Source organism: Catharus ustulatus, chromosome 4 (genome assembly GCF_009819885.2).
Source record: "Catharus ustulatus isolate bCatUst1 chromosome 4, bCatUst1.pri.v2, whole genome shotgun sequence".
NCBI classification, from domain to species: domain Eukaryota; kingdom Metazoa; phylum Chordata; class Aves; order Passeriformes; family Turdidae; genus Catharus; species Catharus ustulatus.
Genome location: NC_046224.1, coordinates 56,864,113 through 56,890,348, shown reverse-complemented (window position 1 = coordinate 56,890,348; position 26,236 = coordinate 56,864,113). Strand labels below are relative to the sequence as shown.

Here is a 26,236-nt window from a genome sequence, read left to right as displayed (position 1 = left end):
AGTATCTATGTTCTATATATGAAATGTCTCAAAACAAGACTTTAAGGGCAATGTGTAGAGAATGGGGCCCTCTGTTGTAGAATTTAAGGAAGTTCATTCTTTTATTTAGGTGAGATGTCAGGTCAAATGGCAGAGCAATTTCATAGCTTGCCTAAATATGAAGATAGAAAATAGCTTATTAGATTACTTATAAGAACCTTTCTGTTGGCAATTTCAATCTGAACTTTTTACCCACATAATTCTTTCTCTTGGCATCTTGCTGACAAACTGGGCAAGCATCTTTCTCTTCAGATATTACTTGCTGTGTTTGCCCAAAAGACTTTATTTTTTTTGGTTAGCACTGCTCACTTTAATATTCCCAGCAGAAAGCAGGATGGGGAAGAGGCTCCCAGTAGTGAAGAGCCCTTCTAGATGAATAGGAAACTGAAGAGTTTTAAGAGAAGGCTTATTTTGTCTCTGCAGACCAAATCTTTTGCTGCTAGCTATAGAGAGTTTTAGCAGACTTTAAGCTGTTACTAAATTAAGGTTGTTGGTAGCTACCAGCTGCAGGTTGTGGCCTATTCCCCTTTGAAGTGGAAGGGCACTTAGTCTGTGATAGGTGCTTCAGTTGTTGGACTGAGCCTGCTCAGTGCCTTGTAGGAACATGTACCAGATAATGAGTTTTATAGTTCTGACTTAACAGCAGTCCAGGGTTTGGTGATGTCTGGTATGAAATCACTTGCAGCTCTGCTTTGGTTGTTAAATAATAATTTAAGTTAATAAATTCATAGCTAAAGAGACAAAATATTATAGTAGCCCCTAAATGTATACCAGCAATAGCTCAATGTATGTAACAGAAAAGGAAGTGTTAATTAATCCCATTTCTGGATTTGGCAAGCTTTTCAGCTGTTCTGACATCCCATTAGTATCACAGGTAATGGATAAGGTCTGATAATATTTTTAAATACCAATTTTGATATACTCAGTGTGTAAGTAATGAGTAGCTAATGAAATGCATTTGTTATAGGAATAGCAAGGTTCCTATTCAATTCAAATTTAAGAGTAGCTCTTAATGTACATACTTGCCAAAAAAGAGCTGCAGTTATATTCTGGACTTGGACTGTAAATCAAACAATGAATGATACTGAATAATCAACTCTATTTGAACAGGTTTTGATGCTTACAGAGGTTCACCTTCACTAACTAATGGCAACTATGGTCAGCTACAGTTTCCTGGTAGAGATTATGCTGGAATGCCATATTCTCAGAGGGTAAGTATTGACTTCATTTCCAGTAGCCTTCCACAGGAACCAAATCTTCTAACATGGTAGTTTTTAATTATCTTAATGGGTGAACTACTACTTAGAAGCTAGAGGCTAGTTTTGTTTCACAGACAAACCCTTTTGTGGAATGGCAGACTGCAGCTGAAATAAGTCAGTTCAGACAGGTAACATCTGAGAGATGTTGATTTTAGTCTGAAAGGAATCTTTGAAATGCAAACAGATGGTAAATAACATTGTATGAGTCTGATCTATTATTTTAAAAGTTGGTTCACTAAAATACCTCTAATGTTAAATAATGAACTCCTTAATGGACTGGCTGATAATGTGGTTAAGCAAAAAAAAAACCCCATAAATAAAAAAGTAAGAAGGCAAAAACTCCTGGTGTGAGGAGGGTCTGTCAATGTCTTCTGTGCAGGCCTGTGGACTTTGAACAGACTTGAGATTTAAGGGTAGTGCTCAGTAACCTCAACTGAGTCCAGAGTTCAGAAGCCAACTTGCTACAACAGGCACCAAAGTAGATCTTTTAATTTCATGCAAGTTATTATAGAAGTAAATTTTCAATAAGTAAAGCTGCTTATCTATGCCTTCTTTCTGAACTGTTATTGTCTAATCTAGAGATTGAATTCATTGTGCAAAAAAAGTATTTGCCTCACATGAGTTCAGATTTGCTTACAGCCATTTTCCTCTTTTAGGATATTAATTACCAGCAGTGCTATAAACGAGGTGGGATAAGTAGTGGTCCTCGAGCAAATTCAAGAGGTAAGGCCAACATCAGGACCCCAGTGGTCCAGTATGTGCTTGGGCATTGCAGCTGGGGTGTTACTGGGAACAGTGTGAAAAGCAGAATACCATCAGTTACCTAAGCTCAGATCAAGCTTGGTGTAAGTTAACCAAGCTTAGCTGGAGGCTTGAGTGCTGTTATTCCTCCACAGCATTGCACACCAGAAGATTTAATTTCACTATTTCAATGGGTTTCTCCCCTTAAATGTGTAGTTTCCTCTCATTCTGTGTAGGCTATCAGATCACAGACTTGGTAAAAATTTTCTATGGAAATGTATTTGGTAATAGAGGTTTACTCTATTTCCGTAGTGGAGTATAAAACCTAAAGAAATAAGGCTGGTTATTGGCGACCAAGCATGTGTTCTCAAAAGCTGGAAGCAAGACGATTTGTTCTTATTGTATGTACTGGAAAAAGATGTTCTTCCAGTGCTACAGGTGAGAATTGAGATGTAGAGTAGCTGTAATAGATCACTATTTTGGAGACTAAAGGGAAATTATGGCATATTGTGCAAGCTCTTCTAGGATAAAGCAGGTTATATCCTGGCTTGAGAGATGGTTCACAGAATTCATTAGAAAAATAAATAGGAGATCATGGTTGAATTAACAGCAGCTGAAAGTACTCATTAGCATTAGGATCTCACAGCAACTTCACTTATTTTAATGTCTGCCTTAAGGTGTTGTTTTCCAGTGGAAATAACAATGGTTTGCAGCTTGACTGCAACTGTTCTGAGTTTCTCAGATCTAATAATGTTTTCATTCTAGACCCTTTTAACTTGGATATTTGGAAAGATTAACAACTTTATTTTGGGGAGTGAGGTGCAGAAGACTTAAAAGCAACACTAGTTTGTCAGACTTAAAATATTCTAGCATCATAAGTTGACAAGGTCTACAAGAAATGCAACTGCAGAAGAACAGTGTTGAGAAATGTGAAGTGAAAATTGAGATCTTGAAGATGACTTGACTCTAACTTTGTCAGTGTTTTCAGCAATTGTTTTATTTCTTCTCACAAGTTAGTATATGCTGCTGTTTAAGCTGACATGTGACATACTAAAGCTAAAGTGATTACAACCTACTGCCCTCTCCTACTTGGAAGTATAAGTAATTGTTCATAGCCCAGTTATGTCCCATCCTGTTCAATGCAAATGTGATGAATGTAAGCCAGCTTCAAAGTTCTGTTCTCACTGGGGTCCTCTGACAACTTACTGTGGCTCAAAGATCAATCTGCTGCAAAGCATGTACACTTGCTGCTTAAGATTATGCCCACAGGCTTAAGGGTATCCTTCTGGTATAATACTTATCACTGCTAATGGTTCTTAACAGCAGGGTGGAGTGACTCCTCTCAGGTGAGCAGCCCAGAACGAGACAATGAGACCTTTAACAGTGGGGACTCTGGGCAGGGAGACTCCCGCAGCATCACCCCTGTGGATATGCCAGTGACGAGCCAGGCTGCCACCATACTCCCAGTGCACGTCTACCCGCTCCCGCAGCAGATGAGAGTCGCCTTCTCTGCTGCTCGAACATCCAACCTGGCCCCTGGAACTCTGGACCAGCCCATTGTGTTTGACCTGTTGCTGAACAACCTCGGAGAAACTTTTGATATCCAGTTTGGTAGGTTCAACTGTCCGGTGAATGGTACCTATGTCTTCATCTTCCACATGCTGAAACTGGCTGTAAATGTCCCTCTGTATGTGAATCTCATGAAGAATGAAGAGGTCCTTGTGTCAGCATATGCAAATGATGGGGCTCCTGACCATGAAACAGCCAGTAACCATGCAGTCCTGCAGCTGTTCCAGGGAGATCAGATCTGGCTACGGCTGCATCGGGGAGCCATCTATGGAAGTAGCTGGAAATATTCCACCTTTTCTGGATACCTCCTTTATCAGGACTAAAATCCAGTGCAATGTTTACAAAAGAGCTGCTCCAAACACCTTGGTGAGGGGGGTGGGACTAGCTTTGCACTTATTACTGACTTTATAGAGGATATGTGGTTCCATTATTGGGGGGAAATGGTGGTCCTGTTTTGCAAGGTGAAATCATGGAGTTGGGGTACTGAATCAGCACTAATTTGGCACTTTATCAGTTGTGATGTAGCCTTGCTAATAAAGCTGTGAATGTATATTGTTTGCACTTACCCTAAACTGTATTAATGTCCAGCTTACTACACTATTGATTGCCTCAAGTATGGGCTATTCACAATGCCTTGTTGTGCCTCAATAAAACAAATTAATATGCATTTTAGTATTAATCTTGCCTGTGGTTTTAATTTTAAGACATATCACTGATCTTTCTCCTGATGTGGAGTGTACATAAACTGGTCTCCAAGTTTGAATAATTGAAGGTAATTTGTATTTAACTGGGATTGTTTTAGTTCCTGCTTAATGCCATTCTCAAGAGTGTTACCTTGATGAAAAAGAATGCAAGATTTAGCTACCTTGTTTCTTTCTAAAGCTACTTTTACTTTCTTTCTAAAGAAGTTACCAGAAAGGCAAAGAATTACAAGTGCAGTGCTACATACTTCAATAGAACTGCTTCTTTTAAATACATACTGTCAAAATCTAGCATAGTCATAGCATCATTCCTTCTGTAGTGAAGTAGTTGAAATTCTTAAACCTGCAAACAGTCACTGAAGGGGGTGGCTTGCACTGTTATTCAGCTGCAATGCATTTTAAAGTTCAAAATCAACTTTATGAAGCATAAATGTGTATGGCTTCCCTTCTGCATGAGATTTGTATCAGATTTTCATACAGGTTCTCTTCTCATTTCAGAGAATTGCTGAGAAATTTGGTGTTTGTAGTTGAAGCCTGGTGCTTGCATTTTATATCAAACCTGAATACAAATGCTAGCAAGCATTTCTGATATTCCTTTCTTAAAGCACTTGGGCTTTTTGATCAGCCTTCAGCACTCCTGGGGCCTGGAACTGAACAGCCATGATGTATGTCCTTGCCTAAGCTGCAGTGTCAAATACTATAAATAGTTTCAGTGTTTAAAATGGTAATATGAACTAGTAAGAAGGTAGGTCACTGGCTCTCTTTCCTTCCAAAAGCTTCAGTAAATTGTTTAAATAGTAGAAAGCATTTGATCTGAGTGTACTAAATTAGCCAGTGCACAAGCCTGACTGGTATATCTAAGGCTGAAGTAGAACTATGCAAAGTGAAAGCAGCTGAGCTATCTGCTTATTTAAATAAAAGTAAGAACCTAAGCTGAATAAACTTCAGATCTGGTCTAAAGCTGCTGTTTCTAGCTGAGTGGTTTCACAGCTTCCAACTTCAGTTTGCTCTTGCTATCATACAGATGCCAAACCAAGTCTGGCATGACTTCATAAAGTTACTGGAATAAAGATCTTGAATTTGTTCCAAGCTCAGCTTTGTTTTTCATACAGATTTTGAGGGTGATTGTATTTCAACTCTGGGTTTAATTCCTTTAGCAAATTTTGAGAGAAATTGAGGTAGGACAAGCTTTGGGAAACCTAGTTTTTACCAGTACAAAAATGTCAAGCCTTAACTATTGTACACTAAGCCTGAATTTTCTATTTTTAAACATGCTAGTTCTGACCTTAGCCAATAAGGAGGCTTATTTCTGGAATATCCACTGCAGAGTTAGTGGCAGTTTAACTAGATGAGGTAAACATTTCAGTTTCAGAGCTGTATTTTGTATAAGATGGATTGTTACACTCCTAGCTAAAGTGAGTACACAATTACAGCCTGAATTGTGCAGGCAAGATGAAATAGAAAATCTAATTATACAATTTCTTGAGCATAGGTCATGTAATTTTTTTTTTTAACTGAAGATTTTTAGGCTTTGTCATCCTGAATTGCATTAACTACAGTAGTAGCTACTTTAAAATGTCTGGATTTGTCTTTGCCATTTTTTAATTGAAAAGAATACACAACTTTAGAATAACTAAAAAATGATTGATTTAATCCTGTAGGTTTCTCACACAGTACCTTCTTAGCTAGAGCTGTTGTATTTTTAGCCAGCTGTGAACACAGGTTTTACTAACCTCTGTTACCAAAAGGAGGGTATGTACAACTGAACAGGTACTTGTCCTAAAGGTTTCGGACTAGAAGCAACTCAAAAGGCTGTAGCTAAAACTTAAATGTTTAAAAAAAAATTGCAGAAGACCAAGTCACGCACCTTCTTTTCCATACCCATAGCTGGCCAAAATCCACTGGTAGAAAATTACTATTCTGATCTTCTACTTCAGAATATTTCAGTGCATTTTCTACTGACACAGTTTTAGTCTAGTTATTATGTTCAGACCAATGACTCCTAGTTCTTTATTCAACTTCTGAGCAAAGCATTTAACAGATGAGCTTCGCAACCTCAAAATACTTTACTGTGTAGTTTTCAAGTAAATACTGTCCAATAGTATAAGTTGTATCTACACTCCTTTTTCCTCAGTAATTGTTAAATGAAGTTGAATGGATCATTGCATTAGGAAAAATGCCTTAACTAGATAAGGATTAGAATCAAGTTTAATTAAAACATACAAAGGGGCATCATCATTCTGCTAAAGTTCCTGTTGCTGTTTGCTGTGCAAATCGGATACTACCTAAATTCTCTCCAATTAACTTCTCTTGTGCAGCCTGCTGCAGATAAACTTTAAAGGTAAGAAACAGTGTCTTCATAGTGGGTAAATTCCTGTGTTTTCTTTTGTTGACATCAGTGAAATATTGGAACTACCCTGAAATGGGAGGGTGTAATGGCTTGGCTGGGAGAGAGTTAATTTTAATCAGAGTAACTGGTATAGGGCCTTGTTTAGGATATGTGACCAAAACGGTGTTGATTACTCAGGGATGTTTTGGTTATTGCTGAGCAGGTTTGCACAGAGTCAAGGCCATTTCTGCTTCTCACACTGCCCCACCAGTGAGTGGGCTGTGGGAAGCTCAAGGATTTGGGAGGGGTTAAAGCCAGAACAGCTGATCCCAGCTGACCCAAGGGATACCCCAGACCAGATGATGATGATGATGTGCTTAGCAGTACAAGCTGGGGGAAGAAGGAGGAGGGGGGGCATTTGAGTTACAGCATCTGGCATCAGAAGTCACCACTGCATGTGATGGAGCCCTGCTTTCCTGGAAATGGCTGAACACCTGCCTGCCCACTGGAAGTGGTGAATGAATTCCTTGCTTGGCTTTGCTTGAGTTTCTGCTTCACCTGTTAAATTGTCTTTATCTAAACCCACGGGCTCTCTCACTTTTGTCTGTCCAGTTCTTTTCCTTGTCCCACTGAAGGGGAGTGGCTGTGTGGGTCTGAGCTGCCAGCTCAGGGGGTTCAGCTGTGATAAAGGCTTTCTTAAAGTTTTCAAAACTCGAATGGGCTTGTGACTTTTGCAGGCTTTTTTCCAGGTCATGGAAGTGAGGGGAGACAATGAATAATCTCCCACTACTGCCATGGCTGACTTCCTGCAGCTAAGGAAACCTCCATCCTGCAGGCTGCCTGCAGTGGTGGTGCAGAGAATGTCACTGCTGGTTGAGTTTAGGTACCTTGTCTTCCCTGAATGCTTTGTTATTATCTACAGCTACTCCAACAAAACAGTCAGCAAGGGAGATGGCTTTGGAATTTTAACTCTGATCAAGGGCTTTTGTCTGGAGGATTGGAATATGTTTATCTGCTGCAGATCATCCCTGCTAGCCCTTTATTAAACCTATACATGTCTTGTGAAGGATATTAAAAGTCTGTTGTGTATTATAATTGGAGAGGTACAGTGCCATTACCAGGTAAAAATGAATTAACACTAGTTACACACTTGTTCACAAGTCTCTGATCCACTTAATTTTCTCCCAAATAAAAACAATTCTATTGAGAATGAAAAAACCTCACGCATTTGTATGTGTGGATTGAATGTTTCCTGGCAGTGTTGAGCTTGAAAAATAATGTGAAGTACTAATATGGCTGGAAAGTAGTAGTTAATACAGCCTTTGGGCCCTAGAGTAAATTTTGAGAGGAAGCTGGTATGAAATGAAGGCTTTATGCTAAGCACAGATCCAATCATTAGTTATTAGTAATTAATCCATGATCATTAGTTATCATTTAGTCATTAATTTACTACACTGAAATAAACCCTGCATTGAAAACAGTGGTTTACTTTTAGCCTGTGGCACATCACATAGAGGAGCACTGTTTCCTTTCTCCTGCTTTTTCAGGAGTGTCTGTTGTTAACTACAACTTGCAACCAGGTGTTAATATTTGGGGTCCCAAAAGGGACTAAAAGGACTTGGTTGGCATAAAAAGAGAGGGGCTATTCTATGCCGGTAGAAAGTGTGTTACACACACTTGAGACCTCACCAGAGTGCATTTCAAAGCCACCAAAAGTCAAAGGACTAATTGCAAATAACCTGCAAGATGTAAGGTTTTTCCATGTTTTCCCCAAAGTTCTTGAATTTAATGGAATTATCTTGATGGCAATTCTGTAAAGAACCAGTTCTAATTTTTGTTCAGGTCAAGCTGGTTACTTTGAAAATCCTTGGTTTCACAACTGAGTTTTAAAATAAGATTGTTTGTTCTAAATACTTTCCCAAACTGTTGTTATAGCACACCTGGAAAGCTTTGGAGCTTTAAAAACCCCACACCTTGGCTTTGCATTATCTCCCTATTTCCCTGGTACTATTTTTATTTTTTTTTCCTTCCTTGCATACTGGTGCAACTTTGTTTTAGTTTTTTAAAATCTCACTTGTCCTTTCACATTGGATCTTCTGTCACCAGCAGTTAGAGTTGACAAGAAAAATCTCTGAATTTTCCCTCAGATTCTTTGTTTGCAGAGTAGCAGAACAGATTTTAAAAAACAAAGCCAACCATTCATTGTAAGTAGATGAAACTCCAAATATTAACAGAATCTTTGCTCTAACAAAAAGGCACATGAGTTCTTGCTTACAAGTAGTTACTTTCATCCTGAGATTTTTGAAGTCACATAAAAATATTTCAGTTAATGATTAAACTTATTTTTAGACTAACATAATCACTGGTATCTATGAAGGTTCATGTACAGAAAGAAGGATTGGGCATCCAGCAAACCCAGGAAACAGGTAGACTACAATGATTGCAAGAGTAAAAGTACCATTTTAAATGTAAGTGGTAAGTGCAATAAAATACTGAAAAAACATTTTAGGAAGATGTTATAATACCCTTTAAGTATATTCTGTTCTTTATTGATATGTTTTACATCACTAGCTCTACAGAATTCCTTCAACAAATAAATTTAATAACTTTTAGGTTCATTTACCACAGGTGAATACACAGAAACTGCTCTTAAACTGTCCATATCATGCTCATTTGGGAAAAGGGAATAGAGATACACCACTACAAATCCTTTAAAGCAATTTGGATTTGCTATGATATGGAATCCAAGAATTTTTAAATGGGCAGTTTTCCTTGGACAATTTATTACCTTAATCAAAATGGGAAGGTAACGAAGAATTACCATAGTTAATAGTATATATTTTTAACAACAACATTGTTTTTAGTTTTATGTTTACTGAGCATACTCTCATCTGCTTTTAAGAAGAAATGTAAAGGTCAGTGACAGTGCATATGATTTCTTGCTAGATGCTGTAGAGCTGCATCACAGGAGAAAGGAAAGATAATGATCAGGTGTTCTGCAACACTTCAAAAGGTGATGAAAACCACAAGACAATGCACAGTCTTCACATGCCAGGTAGGCAATTTATTGTGACAGCTAGATTCCTTTTTAATTAGAGGCAAAGTTAGTAAGGGACATTTTAAAAATTATTAAATCACTATAGTGCCAGCTGCTGTAATGTTTTGGTTTATACCGTAATTACAGTGAACAAATTACATATTGTCCAATTGTATTATTAAGGCACCTATATAATGGGATGGTCTTGCAATTGCTGTTGCGTTTGACTCCTCCTAAGTACACCAAATAGTCTTTCTGTTCTTCCTGCCAGTTAATCATGTCTCTGGTTTTGTAAATGTTATGTAAAACATCACCTGCAGAAGTAACCAAAGGATTTGGCTCACCAAAACCGTATTATTCAGAGGTTTTTCTGGTCTGTTTACCTGAGAATTACACCTTTGACAGACATCTTTCTTACACCTCCACGGATGCTTAAATCTTACTTTGGTTCACTTGCGTGTTCTAGGATTTAAGGGGGAAAATAACAGGCAAGAGGTGGAGAATTAGGGTGGGACAAGTGTGGGTTTTTTTGAAGTGTTAGAGCTGATGTTTGTATATTCCTGACAACCTGAGGGGTAAGCATCTCCCACTCTCTCCCACACACAAACAGCATTAAGAAAGCAAACCCTTTTCAGTTTCTACCATTCACCATAAAGATGAGGACAAGTACCCCACAGAAACCTGCTCAGAAGCAGAGCAGGAATTATGACGGGGGACCCAACTGTGCATTTTAGTAATCTTGCAGTAAATTTCTGTTTTCCTGTGTGTTGTCAGTCGTTGTTGGGCGGGGCACATCCCCAAGACACCTGGAAAAGTGGGATTATGTCAGTTCTCCATAGACCTGACCTCCCCACCTTCTTCAGCCCCCATGCTGACACTCTTAATTCTTGTGCGAACGACTCGCGGGGTAACAAATACAGAACACCCAAGCCTGGCACGAAAGCTGAAAAGCTACCTAGAAAAACAGAGTAAACTATTAAGAAAGAAAAAAGGGATTTTTAAATCCTAATTTAAAATTAGGGCGTGGCGGGAGCTTTCCCAGCGTTCCGTACAGAGACATGGCCGCCCCCATGGCGTCGCGGCCTGCAAACCCCACCCCCCGCGAGCCCTCCCGACGGCCTCCTATCCGTACAACAACATGGCGGCCACCTCTCGCCGACCCCTTCCCGAAGCCAGAAGGCGGCGCCGCGGCCGTAAAGCAGCGCCCGTTTCCCGATATCCAGCTGTCGCAAACCGGTGAATGGCTGTGGAGAGGGGCCGGGGGGGGTGGGGGACGCGGGCCCGCGCTGGTGGCACGGGGGGGCGGCGGCGCTAGCGGCGGCTCCTCCGCGTCCTGCTGTCCCGGGAAAGCGCTGCCTGCTGGCGGGCGAAGGCCAAGATGGATCCCAACAGGATCATCCAGGCGCTGAAGGGCACCATAGACCCCAAGCTGCGCGTCGCCGCCGAGAACGAGCTCAACCAGGTAAGGGGGGACGGGCGGGCGGCCCGCCCCACGCGCGGCACGGGGCAGTCCGGCCCCGGCGGCAGGGGCGGGGGGCGAGCCCTGCTCCGCGCCGGCAGCGCTCGCCCGCGGGGGGCGAGGGCCGGGGGCCGGCACGGGCGGGTCGCTGCCCTCGCCCGGTGACCGCGGTGCCGTGACGCCGGGGCAGGCGCTGCCGAGGGCGGTAGCCCGGCGCTCGGCGCGGCCGGGGCGCTGCCGCTCGCTGCTGGAGGGGATGACATTGGCGTGGCCCTGCGCGGGTCGCGCCCTGGCGCTCCCGGGGGACGGGCGGCAGTGACGCTCGGGGGGCGTTCTGTCCCGTTGGGCAGCTCGGCTAGTGGAACTTGGAGGAAGGCGCGTTAGCTTTTATGGACCAGTATATGTCATCGCGTTCTACAGCTAATCATAGAAATACAGAACATGCAGAGTTGGAAGGGACCCATCAGGATCATCGAGTCCGGCTCCTGTCCCTACCCAGCACCATCCCCAAGAATCGCACCTTGTGCCTGCGAGTGCTGTACAAACACTTGAACTCTGTCAGGCTTGGTTCTGTGACCGCTTCCCCTGTTCCAGTGCCCAGCCTCCCTCTCCTCTGGGGGAACACCTTTCCCTGGAGTCGCGGCACTGTGCGCTGAGTGAAGCTGTGACCCCAACCTTTGAACGTTTGAGAAAAGAGAGAGTTCCCTTGCACAGCAGCAATAAAGCTTGATTTTTTATGCTTTGATGGAGTATTTGATCGGTTCTCTTTGAGGACTTCGGATTTTTTGGTTGTGTTGGTGTGTTAACAAACAACGAGAGGTGGCTGTCAGGAATTATTCTCTTCAGGATTGCTCCTCCAGCTTAGTTTTATATTTAGGCAACTTAAAACTCCTTCTGAATTAGATACAGCTAATCCTTGCTTTAGCAGTTGGTAAATTCCTTTAGTAAATCAGTGGATTAAGTGCTGGACATTGAGAATGCTCTTGTTAATATTTAGATAAGGATGCAAGGCTTTTTTCTCTTTTTGGCATAGTTACTTTAAAAATCCATCAGTATCTGTTTTTATCCCTACTCTTAAGGGCTGAGAGGTAAATGACAAATATTTGTCAGCAGCCTGTTGCACAGCAGTAAAAACTACAATACAAACTACAGTGTTCTGTTAAGAACAGAGGCAGTTTCTGAGCTCCTGGGTCCTGCTCCTAGCACTGTCATCGCCAGTAAGTATTGTGAAGCTCAAGAACGGTCTTAAAAGCATTTTCTAAGTTTAAGTGATAGATAGTGCAATTCTTATGAAAGACAATGGTTTTAGATTCAAGAGTGCAGGCAGACTGAGAAAAGATTGAGATGCAGATTTTTCTTTTCAAATACTTGATAAATCTTCTTTTTTCTAGCTATTATGAAAAATGAATCCTGGAATTGAGACATACCTATTTTTGTGTAGGCTTCCTGTTACTAGGTGAAGCATGATGTGTCTGACACAATGTGCTGATGCAGTGTTGGGTTTGACATGACTCTCTGGATGAGAGGAACAAAAGTGCTCCTGAGCAACATTGCTTAATGTGGGTCTTTGACATCTTGAAGCTTTTTAGTGCTTTTGAAGCAAGGCTTCAAAGCGACTTGTCAGACTCCCCTGCTGTGTATCTGATGGTACTGTTGACATGTCCCTGTGTTCCTGCAAGTGCTGGAATCCAGGTGCTGTTCTAGCAAAGGGACCAATTTACCAACCACACAGAAAACTCTCCAGCAGTAAGTACCCAAAGTGGTGATGGAGCCCTTGGCCGGGCAGAGCAGGAGTCACCTTTACTCTGTGTCACGGTTACAGGGATGCTGCTCTTAGACAGATTTGGGAGCGTTGAGGTAAAGTTTGGCTGTATTAGCTCATCTGCAGCGTACACTGGCATTCAGCTTTGAATCCAGGTATTGCCATGAGCTTCCCAGACACTGCAAATCCTACTAGTGCACCAAGACAGAGCCTGTCTGTAGGCACCTCAGTGCTGTACCAGCACAGAGTCCTTTAGAAAAATAGCTTGATAGTCCTGACTCCATAGTTTGCTTACAGTGTAGAGCATGGGAAATAGTTTACATTAACAAAAGCTTTTCTACATGTAAGAAGACCCAGGACCCAGAGTGTTTGAAAATGCTTTCTTCTCTGTATGTTCCTGCACCTGCATAAAGATAACACCCAAATCTATGAATTTGCTGTCTGCCTTCTGGATTATCACCTAACTACATTCAGAAATGGAATCAGGACTTCTTTTTTTTTTTTCTTTTCCTTTTTATATCTATTAGAAGGCTGCTTGTGAATTTTCTTCCTATTGCAGCTAGAAACAAGTGTTAGTTTTCAGCCAAAATTAGTTTATGGTCCATTTATATCCATTTGTGCCAATCCTACTTCTTAATTAGAACAGGTTTCTTGGTACCCTCTCTGACAGATTTGTCAAAGGCTGATCCCCTAGAGGCCTGTTTTTCTAGCTTCAGTAGGCTGTGTTTCCTTTGTCATATCATAAAACTGAATTTATAAAATCTAGTAATAGGAGCACAGCTCTTCTCTACACTATTTTCCCTTTGAAATAATCTTTCTTGTGGAGTCTGGTCATTTGTGTTCTAGAAAGTCTTGTGCTCAATTCTGTTAATACCTAATTAAATACTAAATCTACAGTTATCTTCTTTGTGTCCAACATCTACATGTTTCTTATGACTCAATATACTAAAGTCCCTTGATCCTTTTATTCTGTTATTGTTCTTCACTCAGAAACCTCAAGTTTTTGGGAGAAATTCTGTCATCCTTGAGTACCTGACCGTGTACTTTGGCCTCTTACTCCATTCCATTTTTGTTGGCACAGTTCTATAGATCATTCAGTTCTTAGTAGGATTTTTCTGATCACTCTCCTTGGTTGATACTACTTCCAAATCATCAACAAACTTCACTTCCCTCTCTGATCTGAACACAACTGTAAACGTGGGATTTATTTGAAATCTGATTCTTGCTAAATTAGAGCAGTAATTTCCTGCCAGGTCAGTGTCTATGTCATGTAATTGCTTTCATTTCCCTTTTACCCTCTTGGGTTTCCAAGTGTGCATGTCTTTCTACCCCCCTCTTTTTCTTTTGTCCTCCTGCCCTGCCTTTTTATAGTTCAGCTCTCTCGCATAATTAGTGTGCACTTGATGATATTTTTCACTCACACTGTATTTAGTAGAACAGTTAGTTATCATACCAAGAAATACACTGAGTTTCTATGCATAGTTTGTCAGTGTCTGTCCCAGGCTATTACTCCTGTTGTATCTGTCTCGTGGACTTCAAGGACTTTTGCTGGGGTCATTTATTTATATACATTATGGTTATATACTGCTTTCATGTGCCAGTTCTTGGAGTGCTGAAATATACTGTCTGATTACTGAACGTACAGATTGATTCTAATTCCAGTTCAGATAGGATTCCCATACAGGTTTTATGCATTAGTCTTCAGTGGCTCAACATGCTGTAACACTTTCCTTTGGCCTGTAGCAAAGGAGGAAACAAGAACTCAACTGCAGAAATACAGTTGGGCTTTTAAAATATTGAGTAGGAGTTACATAATTTGGCTTTGACAGCAATTGAGTAGCAGTGCTGGAAGAAGTGTGAAAAGATTACCCAAAAGCAGGAGAGTGCAGAATAAAGTTTGGCTTCCTTCCATATCTTTCCATGTCTTTGTTAAGCTGGCTGCCATAGCAGGCAGGGATCTTAAGGCGACTCTGAAAGTGGCAGTGAGCACTTCATGATACCTAGAGGGAGAAATCTGAGACAATTTTGTTGAGAAAGTTGACTTGTATAATTAATTTGGAAGGTGAAGTTTCTTTGATACTGATGAATGAATTTGGATTAATTTGGCAGCAGAACCCATACAGGAAAGAAATTAAGGTGGGTTCTTACACAAACTTATTTTCACGCTGTGAAAGCACTATGTGTTTTCCCCTCCCCACATAGTACCTTTGCATATAGGAAGGGAAAGAAAAATGTGTCTTTTGAAGTTCTGGTTTAACAACTGTCTGTTACTGACAGTGTGAAAAAACAAGAGTGAAAATGCTATTAACTACTGCAGAAGTACTCCTAAGTTTGCCAGTGGAATTTCTAAGTATACATTTTCAGTACACAGAAACAGAAAATAAGACTTGATAAACCAGGTAGCTGAGCATTTGGATCAGACATATTTAAGCCTTGAAATAATCTTTGTAAAAAGTTAATTGCTCGTGAATTCAAGGTACAAATTTCTTCTGTGTGTTTGTTTTTGCCAACAAAGATGCAGTGCCTTGTTTTTTCAGTGATTTTTATGTACTTGTATTCAGAGGTATAAAATTATGTTTACTACTGGTGGAGAAGGATGATCTTGGCTTGCAGAACCTGAAGGAAGGCTTCCAGATTTCCCATATCTATTGTTCTAAAGTGTCCTGATGTTTTGCAGGGGAAGAAGCACCTTTCAGTGGTATTCTGCAGTTGGGCATTGTGGTTTCCATCAGTACAGTGGGAAGGTTACTGACTCTTGTGGTTCTGGAGCAGCTGTGGTCCTTAAATGTGACGGCAAGCAAGACACAAGAGTAATGCTTCACGAAATGGGTTTAGTAGTGTGTGATGTGTGAGAACCTGGGAGCCAAATCTGAACAGCTGTGAAAAGTATTTGCTTCAGCAGGATCCATTTGGGGAGATTTTAATATATTTTTTGCTACTTATCTCACCTTGTATTCTAACCCTTTCACAAGTGATGGTATTTATCTTGGTGTTTTTTAGTGGCCCATCTGAGACTCACTTGGGTGTCCTATGTTCTGTACCTAATCAAATGAAAGAGGAAATAGGCAGAAAAAGATGTGTTCTCTGATTTTTTGAGGCCTGTGAGGGTGACGCAGGGAAGGATGCATCAGGCCAAAGGTTCAAGAACAGGGTGCAAAAGGCCGTGCAGCTGCAGTGCACAGATCCTGAGACAGTGGACACAGATGAACAACATGCATAGGTCATAAGCATCTCTTCACCATTGCTGTTAATTTACCTAATTATAACTTCCCAGTGCTGTGTGCCTCTCCTAGTATAGCTGCTAGCCTTGCACACTGCTGTATCCCATCCTCTTAATCCCAGTGGCAATTAAATGAGATTCTCTTTTAACATAAATCCTCTGATGTGGGATTCATGCAAGAACAGCCTGTGTTGTACACAGCTTTAAAAGAATTTCTCTTAGTAAGTACTCAGTGAGAGTTTGTTTTTCAAAAATTTTCACTTTCTCTTTTAAAAGAAACAGATGCCCCAATGGATCAGCACTTTCACAGAAAGTTTTACTAGACCCCAGCAAAGTGGGTTCAAGGCAGTATAACTATTCACCAAGGGCACAAAGCACTGTACTGTGTTGTGGGAGTTGTGCTGAAGGTCTGTTTCAGCCATCTGGTGCCTCCCTGTGGCTCCTGGGCAGGGCTCTTCAAAATCAGCAGATAGTTTAGTGTTCCTTCCGTGGCACTGGCAATATTCCTGCTCTCCTTTTGTTAAGGTGCGGCTGCAGTGATATAAAGCACTGTCGAACTCATCCAGCTCCAAGGTCTCTTCCGAGTCCATTTCCATGTCACAGGATACACCTGACAATGGCTCTGCACCTGTTCCTGTGATAGCTTCAGCTTTGTTTGCTGATGTCCAGGGCAGTGAAGGGAAGGGACACATCCCAAGATCACAATTAGCATGACAACTAAACAAACGAGAATGTGCTGGTATAGGAAAAATGTTGCTGCATGCAGCTTTTTAAAAAGTCCTCTGTTCTAAAAACTGCAAACAGCATGTAGTTTTCCTGACCCGGGTTTGTTGCTGCACAAATGAGCAGGATGTAATTTGAGCTTCACAAATACAACAGAATCGTGTGTCTTGTTTCTGACGTGGGCTCATAGTCTCTGTTGATCTCCACAGTGTTCTTGTTTCTGATAACAAGTAGTAAACAGAGCTATGTAAAAATGTAAATTACGGGTGTGACAGTAATAGGGAACAGAAGGATTTAATGGGGCTGGTGATCTCTCTAGGGGTGGTGGTGTGTGAAGTGTAAAGACGGGCACATAGTGCTGTGCTGGTGGGGATGGGACCCCCTCGGGGACCCCGTGCCTTCCGTCTGCGTAACAGGGCTTTTGTCACTCCGGGTGAGCGAATCTGGCACAGAGGCAAATAACCATATTTGTGTAGATCCTGGCAAAACTTCAGGGAGAGCACTTGTACACCAGCACAAGTGGTACCCATAAGGCTAAAAACCAAACTATCCTACAGTAGCAATGATTTTAATGTAGATTCAGTAAAAGCTGTTTGGACAGAGAAAGGGAAACAATATTGTTAGCACTGTCTCCAGCCTAAATGTGGTGCTGGTAGGATTTCAGCAGGAAACCACCGCCGACAAAACAACTCCCAAATGCTACATTGTGTTTACAGTAGTAAATACTTTGTATATTGGGTCTGAGAACAGTATACAGGCAGTGTTGAAAACAACAGGGGCTGTTAAGAGTTCCTGCATGGTTTTGGTTTTCTGTGCTGCTGGGATTTCTCATGCTTTCCTTATCTCTGTGAAACTCGGGTGTTGAGTGCTGGAGGATGCTGCAGTTGACTGTGACCCCATCAGAACCCATCAGTGTTGTCCAGTAGTGACTGAAAGACAAGTTTTGTACTCCAGGAAACTGGATTAAAAAGTGATCTTTGGAATCCAGTATGCTTCAACCTGTTCAGCACGCCTGTAGATAAATGGAGTTCCTGTGCTGGGTGTTACAGCTTTTACTTTATTTGGAGCATTTCTTAGGGATAATTAAAGTTTATAGAGAAGGAAATTGCAGGAGGGTATGCTTTTGGTTTGCCACTACTGCTTTTATCTCAGATTACTCTATAAACATCAAATGAGTCTGAGTTAGAATTACACTGCCATTATAGTGAATAAAATGAGGGCCAGAAAGTTAAGTGATTTGGTAAAATTATCGAATGATAGTGTCGTGATGCAGCTGGAACACTTAGACATCATGAAAGCAGTGTAATTTTACCTTGTTATGGATATGGTAGATCAAAGAACTGGGGACATGAAGGGCAGAAAGTATCTTTTATTTCACAGCTTTCAAAAGAGTTTATGGGCGAATGTGCTTAAAGCACAACTCTGGGAACAACCACAGAGCTGCCAGGTATAATCTAGTGGAAAGAAATACTATAAAAGGTGAAATACAGAAAACTGCTGCCATCTAGCCCCAAGAAACCTCTCTTTGAACATAAAACACATGGATCCAAGGGATGAAAGATCTGATCTACCAGTACTGAGCTGCCAAGGCTTAGTAGTAACTGCACCACGCTGAGTCAGCAATTCCTCGCTGGAGGAGCCCTGGTGGATGGCAGCAGGATAATGCTATCAGATTGTCACATCTTTTAAATCTGGTGTGCTTTGCTCAGAAGTTCACTGAGCATTGTTTTCTCTTTGAAATTCTTCAGCTGCATGGCTGATGTAGTGTTTGAAAAGTTCCCATGAAGGCTGTTGGTTTTGAAGTGTTATCTGCCTACACTTGATTTTAATGGAAAATGTTGTCCTGCTGTTTCCCACTTAATTTTAATAAAAAACTAAGTTTTTATTGAGATGCACTATACATCTAGTTTGCTAAAATATAGTTGTATATGGCTAATGCAGATGCTGTTTACACTTGAAAACGATTCTAAATAATTTTTAAAAATCTATCTGCTATTGCTGTTCTACCACAAACTTTTTTGCAGATAAATGTCATGTATTGATGAAACTTGTCAGTGTGCTTTGACTTATGGGGCTAAGTTGAATAGTTCAAAGACAGGTATCTAGTGCTTTTCACTATGTATTCTTAGAATTATTTAAGTATCATTATCACTAATCTCTAATTGAGAGCCTTTCACATTATTGATTCCACCCATGTGCATTATATGCTTTGCTTTTATGAGAAATAATTTGGATTTCTGCAGATCTGGGTAAATTCAAGTCCTGAAACCTTTCATACATCATGAGGAAGATGCAAAAACAGTGCAAAATCCTTAGTTTGTATTTCTCATTCAGCATTTGCTAATACAGTCTACTTTAAATACAGTGACTTACTAACTGTGTTGTCTATGTATTTCAGTCCTATAAGATCATCAACTTTGCTCCAAGTCTGCTGCAAATCATAGTATCCGACCAAGTTGAATTTCCAGTGCGTCAAGCAGGTGAGATAAAATCCCTTATTCTGTTTTCAGTCAATCTGTTACTTGAACAGGCTCTTGAACTGTTGCAATGTGTGTTCAGGTTGGTTCTGAAGGAGGAAATGAAAAGCATCTATCTTTGCTGTTTCTTTCCATCATGAGGGTCAGATAAAAGCATGGGTATAGGATAGAGTCCTACTTTGGCTGTCCCTGTGTGTATAGTGATCCCTACTGGATTGCTGTATTACTGATATGAAAAAAGCATGATTTCTACTCAAAACTGAGAACCCTTAGGTATTATTTCTCCTGGTGGTGCAGAAGTAATGATGTCAAGACAAGTGTGAATTTAAAAATAGAAAAGGGTATCACATTTGAGTACATGTTTCTCTATTTAAATCTCTTTTCCCTGGAAGAGTGAAAATTTCTGAAAAACTGAGATAACTCCTTAGTTCATAGATCAAGGGTTGCCACATACATTTAGTCAGGATCTTGGTGACTTAAATAAGTAGATATGAAGAAAGGTCACATCATTGATAAGTTGCACAGTTACAGTCTGAGCGTGTCTGGAAGGATTGCTCAACTGTGTGTGCAGGTTCAGGTGTAGTGGTGCATATAACTTTAGGGTATGCATTTGTGGAAGATCAACTTCTAAATTCTCATAATCCATTTTAATTTCTCCTGTATAATATTTTTGTCAGATACAAAGACTGCTCAGGTCTTTCAGTAAATTAATTAATACTGTTTCATTCACAGCTTTGTTTTTATCCTGTGGGACAGCATTTCCCATAGAAGTACTGTTGGGGTTTATTTTTGTCCAGATCCCATTAATCCCCTGAATGCTTTGGGGCGTGCTGACATATTCTGTTTGTCATGTTGGCCTTTATTTTCTCAAAGATAATCCAACTTTGAATGGTATTGTTAGTCATTCTGTAGTAAAGTTTGAGACTTAATCTAAACTCCATTAGGTCATTTTTATAAATTAATCTCTCATTTCAATATCATTCAGGAAAAAAAACCAACTATGTAGAATGTAATTTTTTTTTTAGAATAGGAGTGTAAAATGGAAAAACACGTTTAAGTCATATTTGCAAGCCAACAGATTTCCCTGGGAATTCTTTAAAAGCCAAGAATTTGTATAACAACAAGATCTGTGGACAAAATAGATTAAAGTCTTGGACTGGTCTTTCAGGGCCTGTTTCTCGTCTGACTAGTTTGGCATGTCATAGACAAAGAGCTGTTTTCCCTCTTACTCCTATAAAATATTTTACACACCACATGTTTTCATACTTTGCAATTTGTTATCACCAAAAGAAATGATTGTACCCAAGGATATCTTATTTATACTTTAAAACCCTAGCAAGTAATCAACCAAAATAGTGTACAGACATAAGAGTTTATTAAGAACATTCTTTTAATGCGTCATACCATAATTTCTATGTTTCCTGAAGATTGCCTTCAGGCATTTTAGTACTGGTGCATAAATGCTGCTTTATTTTCTGTTGAAGATTAACTTTATTTTTCTTGTTTTTTTCATGTGAGACAGAAAGGAACAATTCAATGGGATTATGGGGAATACTAATAGTGAAATAAAGCTTAGGGAATTCACAACAAACATTTCTATCTGAATAGAAGGTAGGCCATGTGCCAGTTTCATACTGGGCATTTCCCCAAGCAGAGTGTCCTGTCTGTGTGTGCAGTGATTTGTTTACACGAGGTTTCCAAAACTTCACTTGCTGAGCTTGAGTTGTTGTTTTAGGGATAAGTGAAAACGCAGATTTAGTAGATTTTTGTTGGCTTGTTTAGAATGCTGGGATATTACAATCATATGGAAGATTACTCTAGTAAAGAATGTACCTTGATAGATGCAGATGGAAATACTATCCTGTTCTGTTCTGATCAGGTGCTTGAGCCTGATCTTGAGTGAAATCATAAGAATGTTTTTCTGACTCAGCTGTGCTCAGTGCCCATAATTGCTGAAAATTCAGGTGGTGGGTTTCAGTTGCCTTTTCAGCTTCAACTTTTAGTTGTTCTACATGTGGAGCACTGGGCAATGTGTAGAATTAATAACTTATTCTTTCCCCACTGTCTGCACTTAGCTGCCATTTACCTGAAGAACATGGTGACCCAGTACTGGCCGGACCGTGAGCCACCTCCTGGAGAAGCGGTTTTTCCGTTTAATATTCATGAAAATGATCGTCAGCAGATTCGGGATAACATTGTAGAAGGAATAATTCGTTCTCCTGACTTAGTGAGGTATCTTACATTGCACAGGGACGTGTCTATTGCTCAGGTTTTCAGACCTGCTGCTCTGGATGTTGTTAATGTGAGAATCTCAATGGTTTGGGAGATGAGACAAGTATAATTTTTGCAAAAGTAATAATAATCTGTTTACACTTATTAATGTGTCCTTGTTTTTCAGAAAAGTAGTAACCTGGCAGTGAGCCCGGTGTGGTTTATCCTCTAAGAGTGTTGTTCGAAGTGTCTTGTAACACTTGCTGTAGTGACAGCCTGTTTGTTTGACTGATTCAAGACAGATAGTATGTACAGGGCTGTCTGCAATATAGAATTAACCATTCAGGGAAATACTGTCCAAAGTTCCTCTTTCTTAGTAGCCCTTTTCTTAATTACTTTATCAATTTCCACATGTAATCCCAGTATTTAATTATGTATTGGGGTTTTTAGTTTTAAGGTCTTAAATAAATGAAGAAATGCAGTTCTTCTTTTGCTGGAAGAATAGTTAAGAATCACAGACATACTGCAGTCTATGATTATTCACCCCTTTAATTAAAGTGAGTCTTGCAGGATGGGAACTGCTATTTTCTGCAGGCTTTGTTTTTTCACTGCTTAGCAGAACTAAAAGTATTTCTCCACAGGTTCTGGTTCAGTGCTGCTCAGCTTTTTTAGTCACACCTCAGTTTAGTCAATCAGCAATTCTGCCTTGCCTCACCATTGTGTGTAGCATCTAAAAGTGTGTGGCAAGAGAGAAACAGTAAGCTGCTCTTCAGCTAATTGGCTCTGCCATATGCTTTGGAGGTTGAGAAAGTGCTGTTCTAGAAGATCCCAGGAAAATTGTAATTTCTTGAGGAACCTGTGGCTTGGATCATAACACAGGCCATTATTCTTTAATGAAAACATACAATTTGTGTTTTTGTGGTTGCTTTCAGCTTGATAAGCAAGTATAAACATTCATTTTCAAAACACAAAGCTAGCTGGTTTCATGAGCAATTAATTCTTTTAAAATACTGATACATGTGAAGAGGGAGGAGGGAGGGAGAAAAGTAGCTAAAATGTTCTGAAATTAGTTTATTCCTTAAAGTTATATCCTGTTGGATTTTTTCTTACTTTTCCTCTGCTACTTTCCAGAACTCTTTCAGTGCTGTCAGAATATGTATGATACTTATGACATAATGTAGATATTGTAGCAAATAAACCAAGATTTGAGATTTATTCTTTAATTTAAGCATTATGCCATGACCTTATTCACTTATATTTTTTTTCTCCCCTGCACTAGAGCCCAGCTGACAATGTGCCTCCGTGCTATCATTAAACACGACTTCCCTGGCCATTGGACAGCAGTGGTAGACAAGATAGGATACTACCTGCAGTCTCCAAACAGTGGGAGCTGGCTTGGGAGCCTCCTGTGCCTCTATCAGCTGGTGAAGACTTATGAGTAAGTTGGTGTCCATCAGTAGATGAGGAATTAGTACTTTCAGTCGAAGTTGATTACTGAAAATGACATTCTTAAGAGCACTGGCAGTTCTGCAAGGGAATTCAGATAGAAAATGGGAATTAATAATTATCATATGCTTCCTTTCCTGCAAATAAATGAAAAATATTCATCATCTTTGTATCATTAGAGAATTGAAAGCTGAGCTGCCAGCAATAATCTGTATGAATTTACTGAGACTTTTTTCTTGAGGCTTTGTATTTTTGATCTGGCTGTGAAAAAAATCCTTAGGTTTATAACTTCCTTTGTTTGAAGATACCCCAAATTCTAGATGTATGAATGCAAATTATTTTCTACTTCTATGTCATACAGTGCTGTCATTGTCATATACTGCTATTGCATATATGTATTTGTGTGCATACCTGTAGCATAAAATCCTGGTAGTCTAAATCCACAAAGCATAAATTAGAAGCTGTGCAGTGTGGCTTATCACTCATATTTTTTTTAATTACATATTGTTAGAAACATATACATAAACCACACAAAAGGAGTGTAAGTGGAGAAAGGGAATCTTTTCCAAAGCAAGGACTTGTCTTTCCCTTTCAATGGCTGTTCACTCCCATTTGTTCAGCACTCAGCTTGGGTTTGGCATTGGTATGACCAGCAGAGAAATTCAAGTCCCTGCTCCCGTGAGGTGACAATTCAATAGTGAAGAACAGTAGTTCTTCCTCTCAGTTACTGCCTTTGTGGAAGGCAACGTTTGTTGTCTTGCATTTTTTTATTTAGAGGTATTTTTAGTGAGTTTGCACAGAGGGTTCAGGTGAGGGTTAGAGGAGGGGAGTGATTGCATGAGTGCTGGATGTTCTTTTTTTGTTTTTTTTTAGGGCACAGAAATTAAATTTTTTGTGGGGAATAGGCATTACAATCTCCAATGTGTAGATCCTGGACCAACATTTTTGTTTCCTTTGCAGGTACAAAAAGGCAGAGGAGAGAGATCCTCTCATAGCAGCCATGCAAATATTTTTGCCTCGGATTCAGCAGCAGATGATCCAGCTTCTGCCTGATAATTCCCATTATTCTGTACTGCTTCAGAAACAAATCTTAAAAATCTTCTATGCTCTTGTTCAGGTTGGCATCTGTGTAGAGGAAAACCAAACTTTTACTTTGCTGGGCACAATGACCCCTTTCAGTACATTCAGAGGTGTGATTGAATAAGTATACTCTTGGATGGGAAAAATCATACACAATAAACAACTGTTATAGAAATAGGGTATTTATAGATTTTTTCTACTTTGAAGCTGGGTCACATGATCACCCAGATTAAATTTTTAATGAATGTAGGGTGCTTCTGTGCGTTGTATTTGTAAGCTCACTAGAGAAGTGTTCCCATTTTTATAAAGTTGCTCGTAGCCTGATATGAACTACATGGATCTAGACTGTGGTTGGCCTCTGAAAGTGTCAGTAATGAATATTGTAGTGTAATTGTCAAATGTTGCACTTCACTTGGAGGCATTTCTTACTATCTGCTGAAAATCTGGTAGATACTATGTATTGAGGCACATGCACTTTAGAGAGGTGAGTTTGGTGAAGAAGTACTTGCAGAGAATTAGGAACCAAACCACATCCTTCATAAGGAACAGCCTGAAAATTCTCAACTGTGTATTAAAAAGCTAAAATAGTTGGTTACTAAATGGATGAAGAATTAAAAAAATACCAAGGTCCTGTTTTTCTTTTTAATTATTTGCCTGAGTATCTTCACTTTTCTTTGCATTTTGTAGAGAAGTGAGGCTTACTGGGTAATAGCTAGGTGGTAGTACTGAATCACAGAATGACTGGGTTGGAAGAGACCTTCAAGATCATCAAGTCCAACTCATGCCCTAATCTCAACTAAACCATGGCAACGAGTGCCACAGCCAATCTTTTTACACACATCCAGGGATGGTGACTCTACCACCTCACTGGGCAGACAATTATAGTACTTTATCACTCTTTCTATAAAAAACTTTTTCCTGATTTCCACCCTATATTTCATATGACTTGAGTCAGCTTAAGACTCTGTCCTCTCGTTCTGTCGTTAATTAAGTACATTTTGCTTGCTAAAATGCTATTGGTGTGCCCAAACCCTGTTGTACTGATAGTGCTGTAGTCCTAAAAAGTATCTGGGCTGTTGTGAAGAAGAAAAACAAAGAGAATTGGCAAGTTCTTAGACCAAGGAACTTTTCTCATATTATGCCTGCTCAGAAATTCCTATTCAAATTGTACCAAGAGAGATACAATTAGAGTATGTAACCTACTTAGTTTTAATGTTACGTAAAACCTCATCTTCCTTAGAATGTAGCTACTGCAGAAACATCTGCCTTTTACAAAGAAATGTAGTATTTCATACCTGTGTTTTTTCCCTTTTTGCAGTATGCATTGCCACTCCAGTTGGTGAATAACCAGACTATGACTCAGTGGATGGAGATCTTCCGGACTATCATTGATAGAAATGTACCACTGGTGAGTTTTAGCTGTGTAAAACCTCTGATACTTGTGTGTTGTCATTTGAGGAACTGTCAGTATAAAGATTTTCTAAGTGTTCTTCACTTAAGATTCTTATCTGTGGATTTTGAGCCATAGTGATACAGTATTCAAGTGTATCTGAGAATTTGCTTTTTTTAAATATGCATGATTTTGAAATGAAAGTACAGGCATTGTGTAGATATTACACATACACATTATACTGCCTAAGATAATTGAAAGTTCCTGACTGTCATATAACTTAACAGAATCAAAGCTTTAGTCCATGCTGTGTGTTTAGTTTACTCAGCAAGGAATGTTTATTATCACATAATTGCTCTCAACAAATGACATAACTAATTTTAAATAAATGTATTTGTTTGTAGGAGACTTTGCAAATTGATGAAGATGATAGACCAGAGCTGGTGTGGTGGAAATGCAAGAAGTGGGCATTGCATATTGTAGCTCGTCTCTTTGAACGGTAACAAATTGATTAAAATCTAAATTTGGGTTACAAGTCTGTGCTATTACTTGACATGCAAGTAGAGAAGACAGTTTGAGCAATCAAACAGCTTGTGGTCACTGAAGAGGTTTTCCTGCAGCTCTGCTCTGCCTTGCACTGGCACAGCCGCTGGTCTCAGCTCTTAGTGAAATGATTTGGTTCCCTTAAGATGGCAAGAAACCACAGGAAGACTAAATCTACCTAACTACATATTTATTTTACTACACCCAGCTACAAGTGTTTATATTCTCAAACATAAAGGCAGGGGAAGAT

At 39.9% G+C, this 26,236-nt stretch overlaps 2 protein-coding genes across 9 annotated transcripts in view; both read left to right on the top strand.

Moving 5' to 3' along the window:
• CAPRIN2 (caprin family member 2) overlaps positions 1-4,287 on the top strand; it is a 32,049-nt gene extending 27,762 nt beyond the window's left edge. For all 6 annotated transcript variants that reach the window (XM_033057998.1, XM_033058002.1, XM_033058003.1 and 3 more), the window contains 3 exons: positions 1,150-1,250; positions 1,955-2,021; positions 3,363-4,287. In XM_033057998.1, the coding sequence (XP_032913889.1) occupies positions 1,150-1,250; positions 1,955-2,021; positions 3,363-3,931 (737 nt within the window). In that variant the 3' untranslated portion in view covers positions 3,932-4,287. The remainder of the gene's footprint in view (positions 1-1,149; positions 1,251-1,954; positions 2,022-3,362) is intronic.
• Positions 4,288-10,967: 6,680 nt separating this feature from the next.
• Positions 10,968-26,236, top strand: part of IPO8 (importin 8) — a 48,389-nt gene continuing 33,120 nt past the window's right edge. For all 3 annotated transcript variants that reach the window (XM_033057679.2, XM_033057680.1, XM_033057681.1), the window contains exons 1-7: positions 10,968-11,137; positions 19,238-19,319; positions 21,392-21,548; positions 22,807-22,965; positions 23,934-24,090; positions 25,372-25,461; positions 25,848-25,942. In XM_033057679.2, coding sequence (XP_032913570.1) covers positions 11,054-11,137; positions 19,238-19,319; positions 21,392-21,548; positions 22,807-22,965; positions 23,934-24,090; positions 25,372-25,461; positions 25,848-25,942 — 824 coding nt within the window. In that variant the 5' untranslated portion in view covers positions 10,968-11,053. The remainder of the gene's footprint in view (positions 11,138-19,237; positions 19,320-21,391; positions 21,549-22,806; positions 22,966-23,933; positions 24,091-25,371; positions 25,462-25,847; positions 25,943-26,236) is intronic.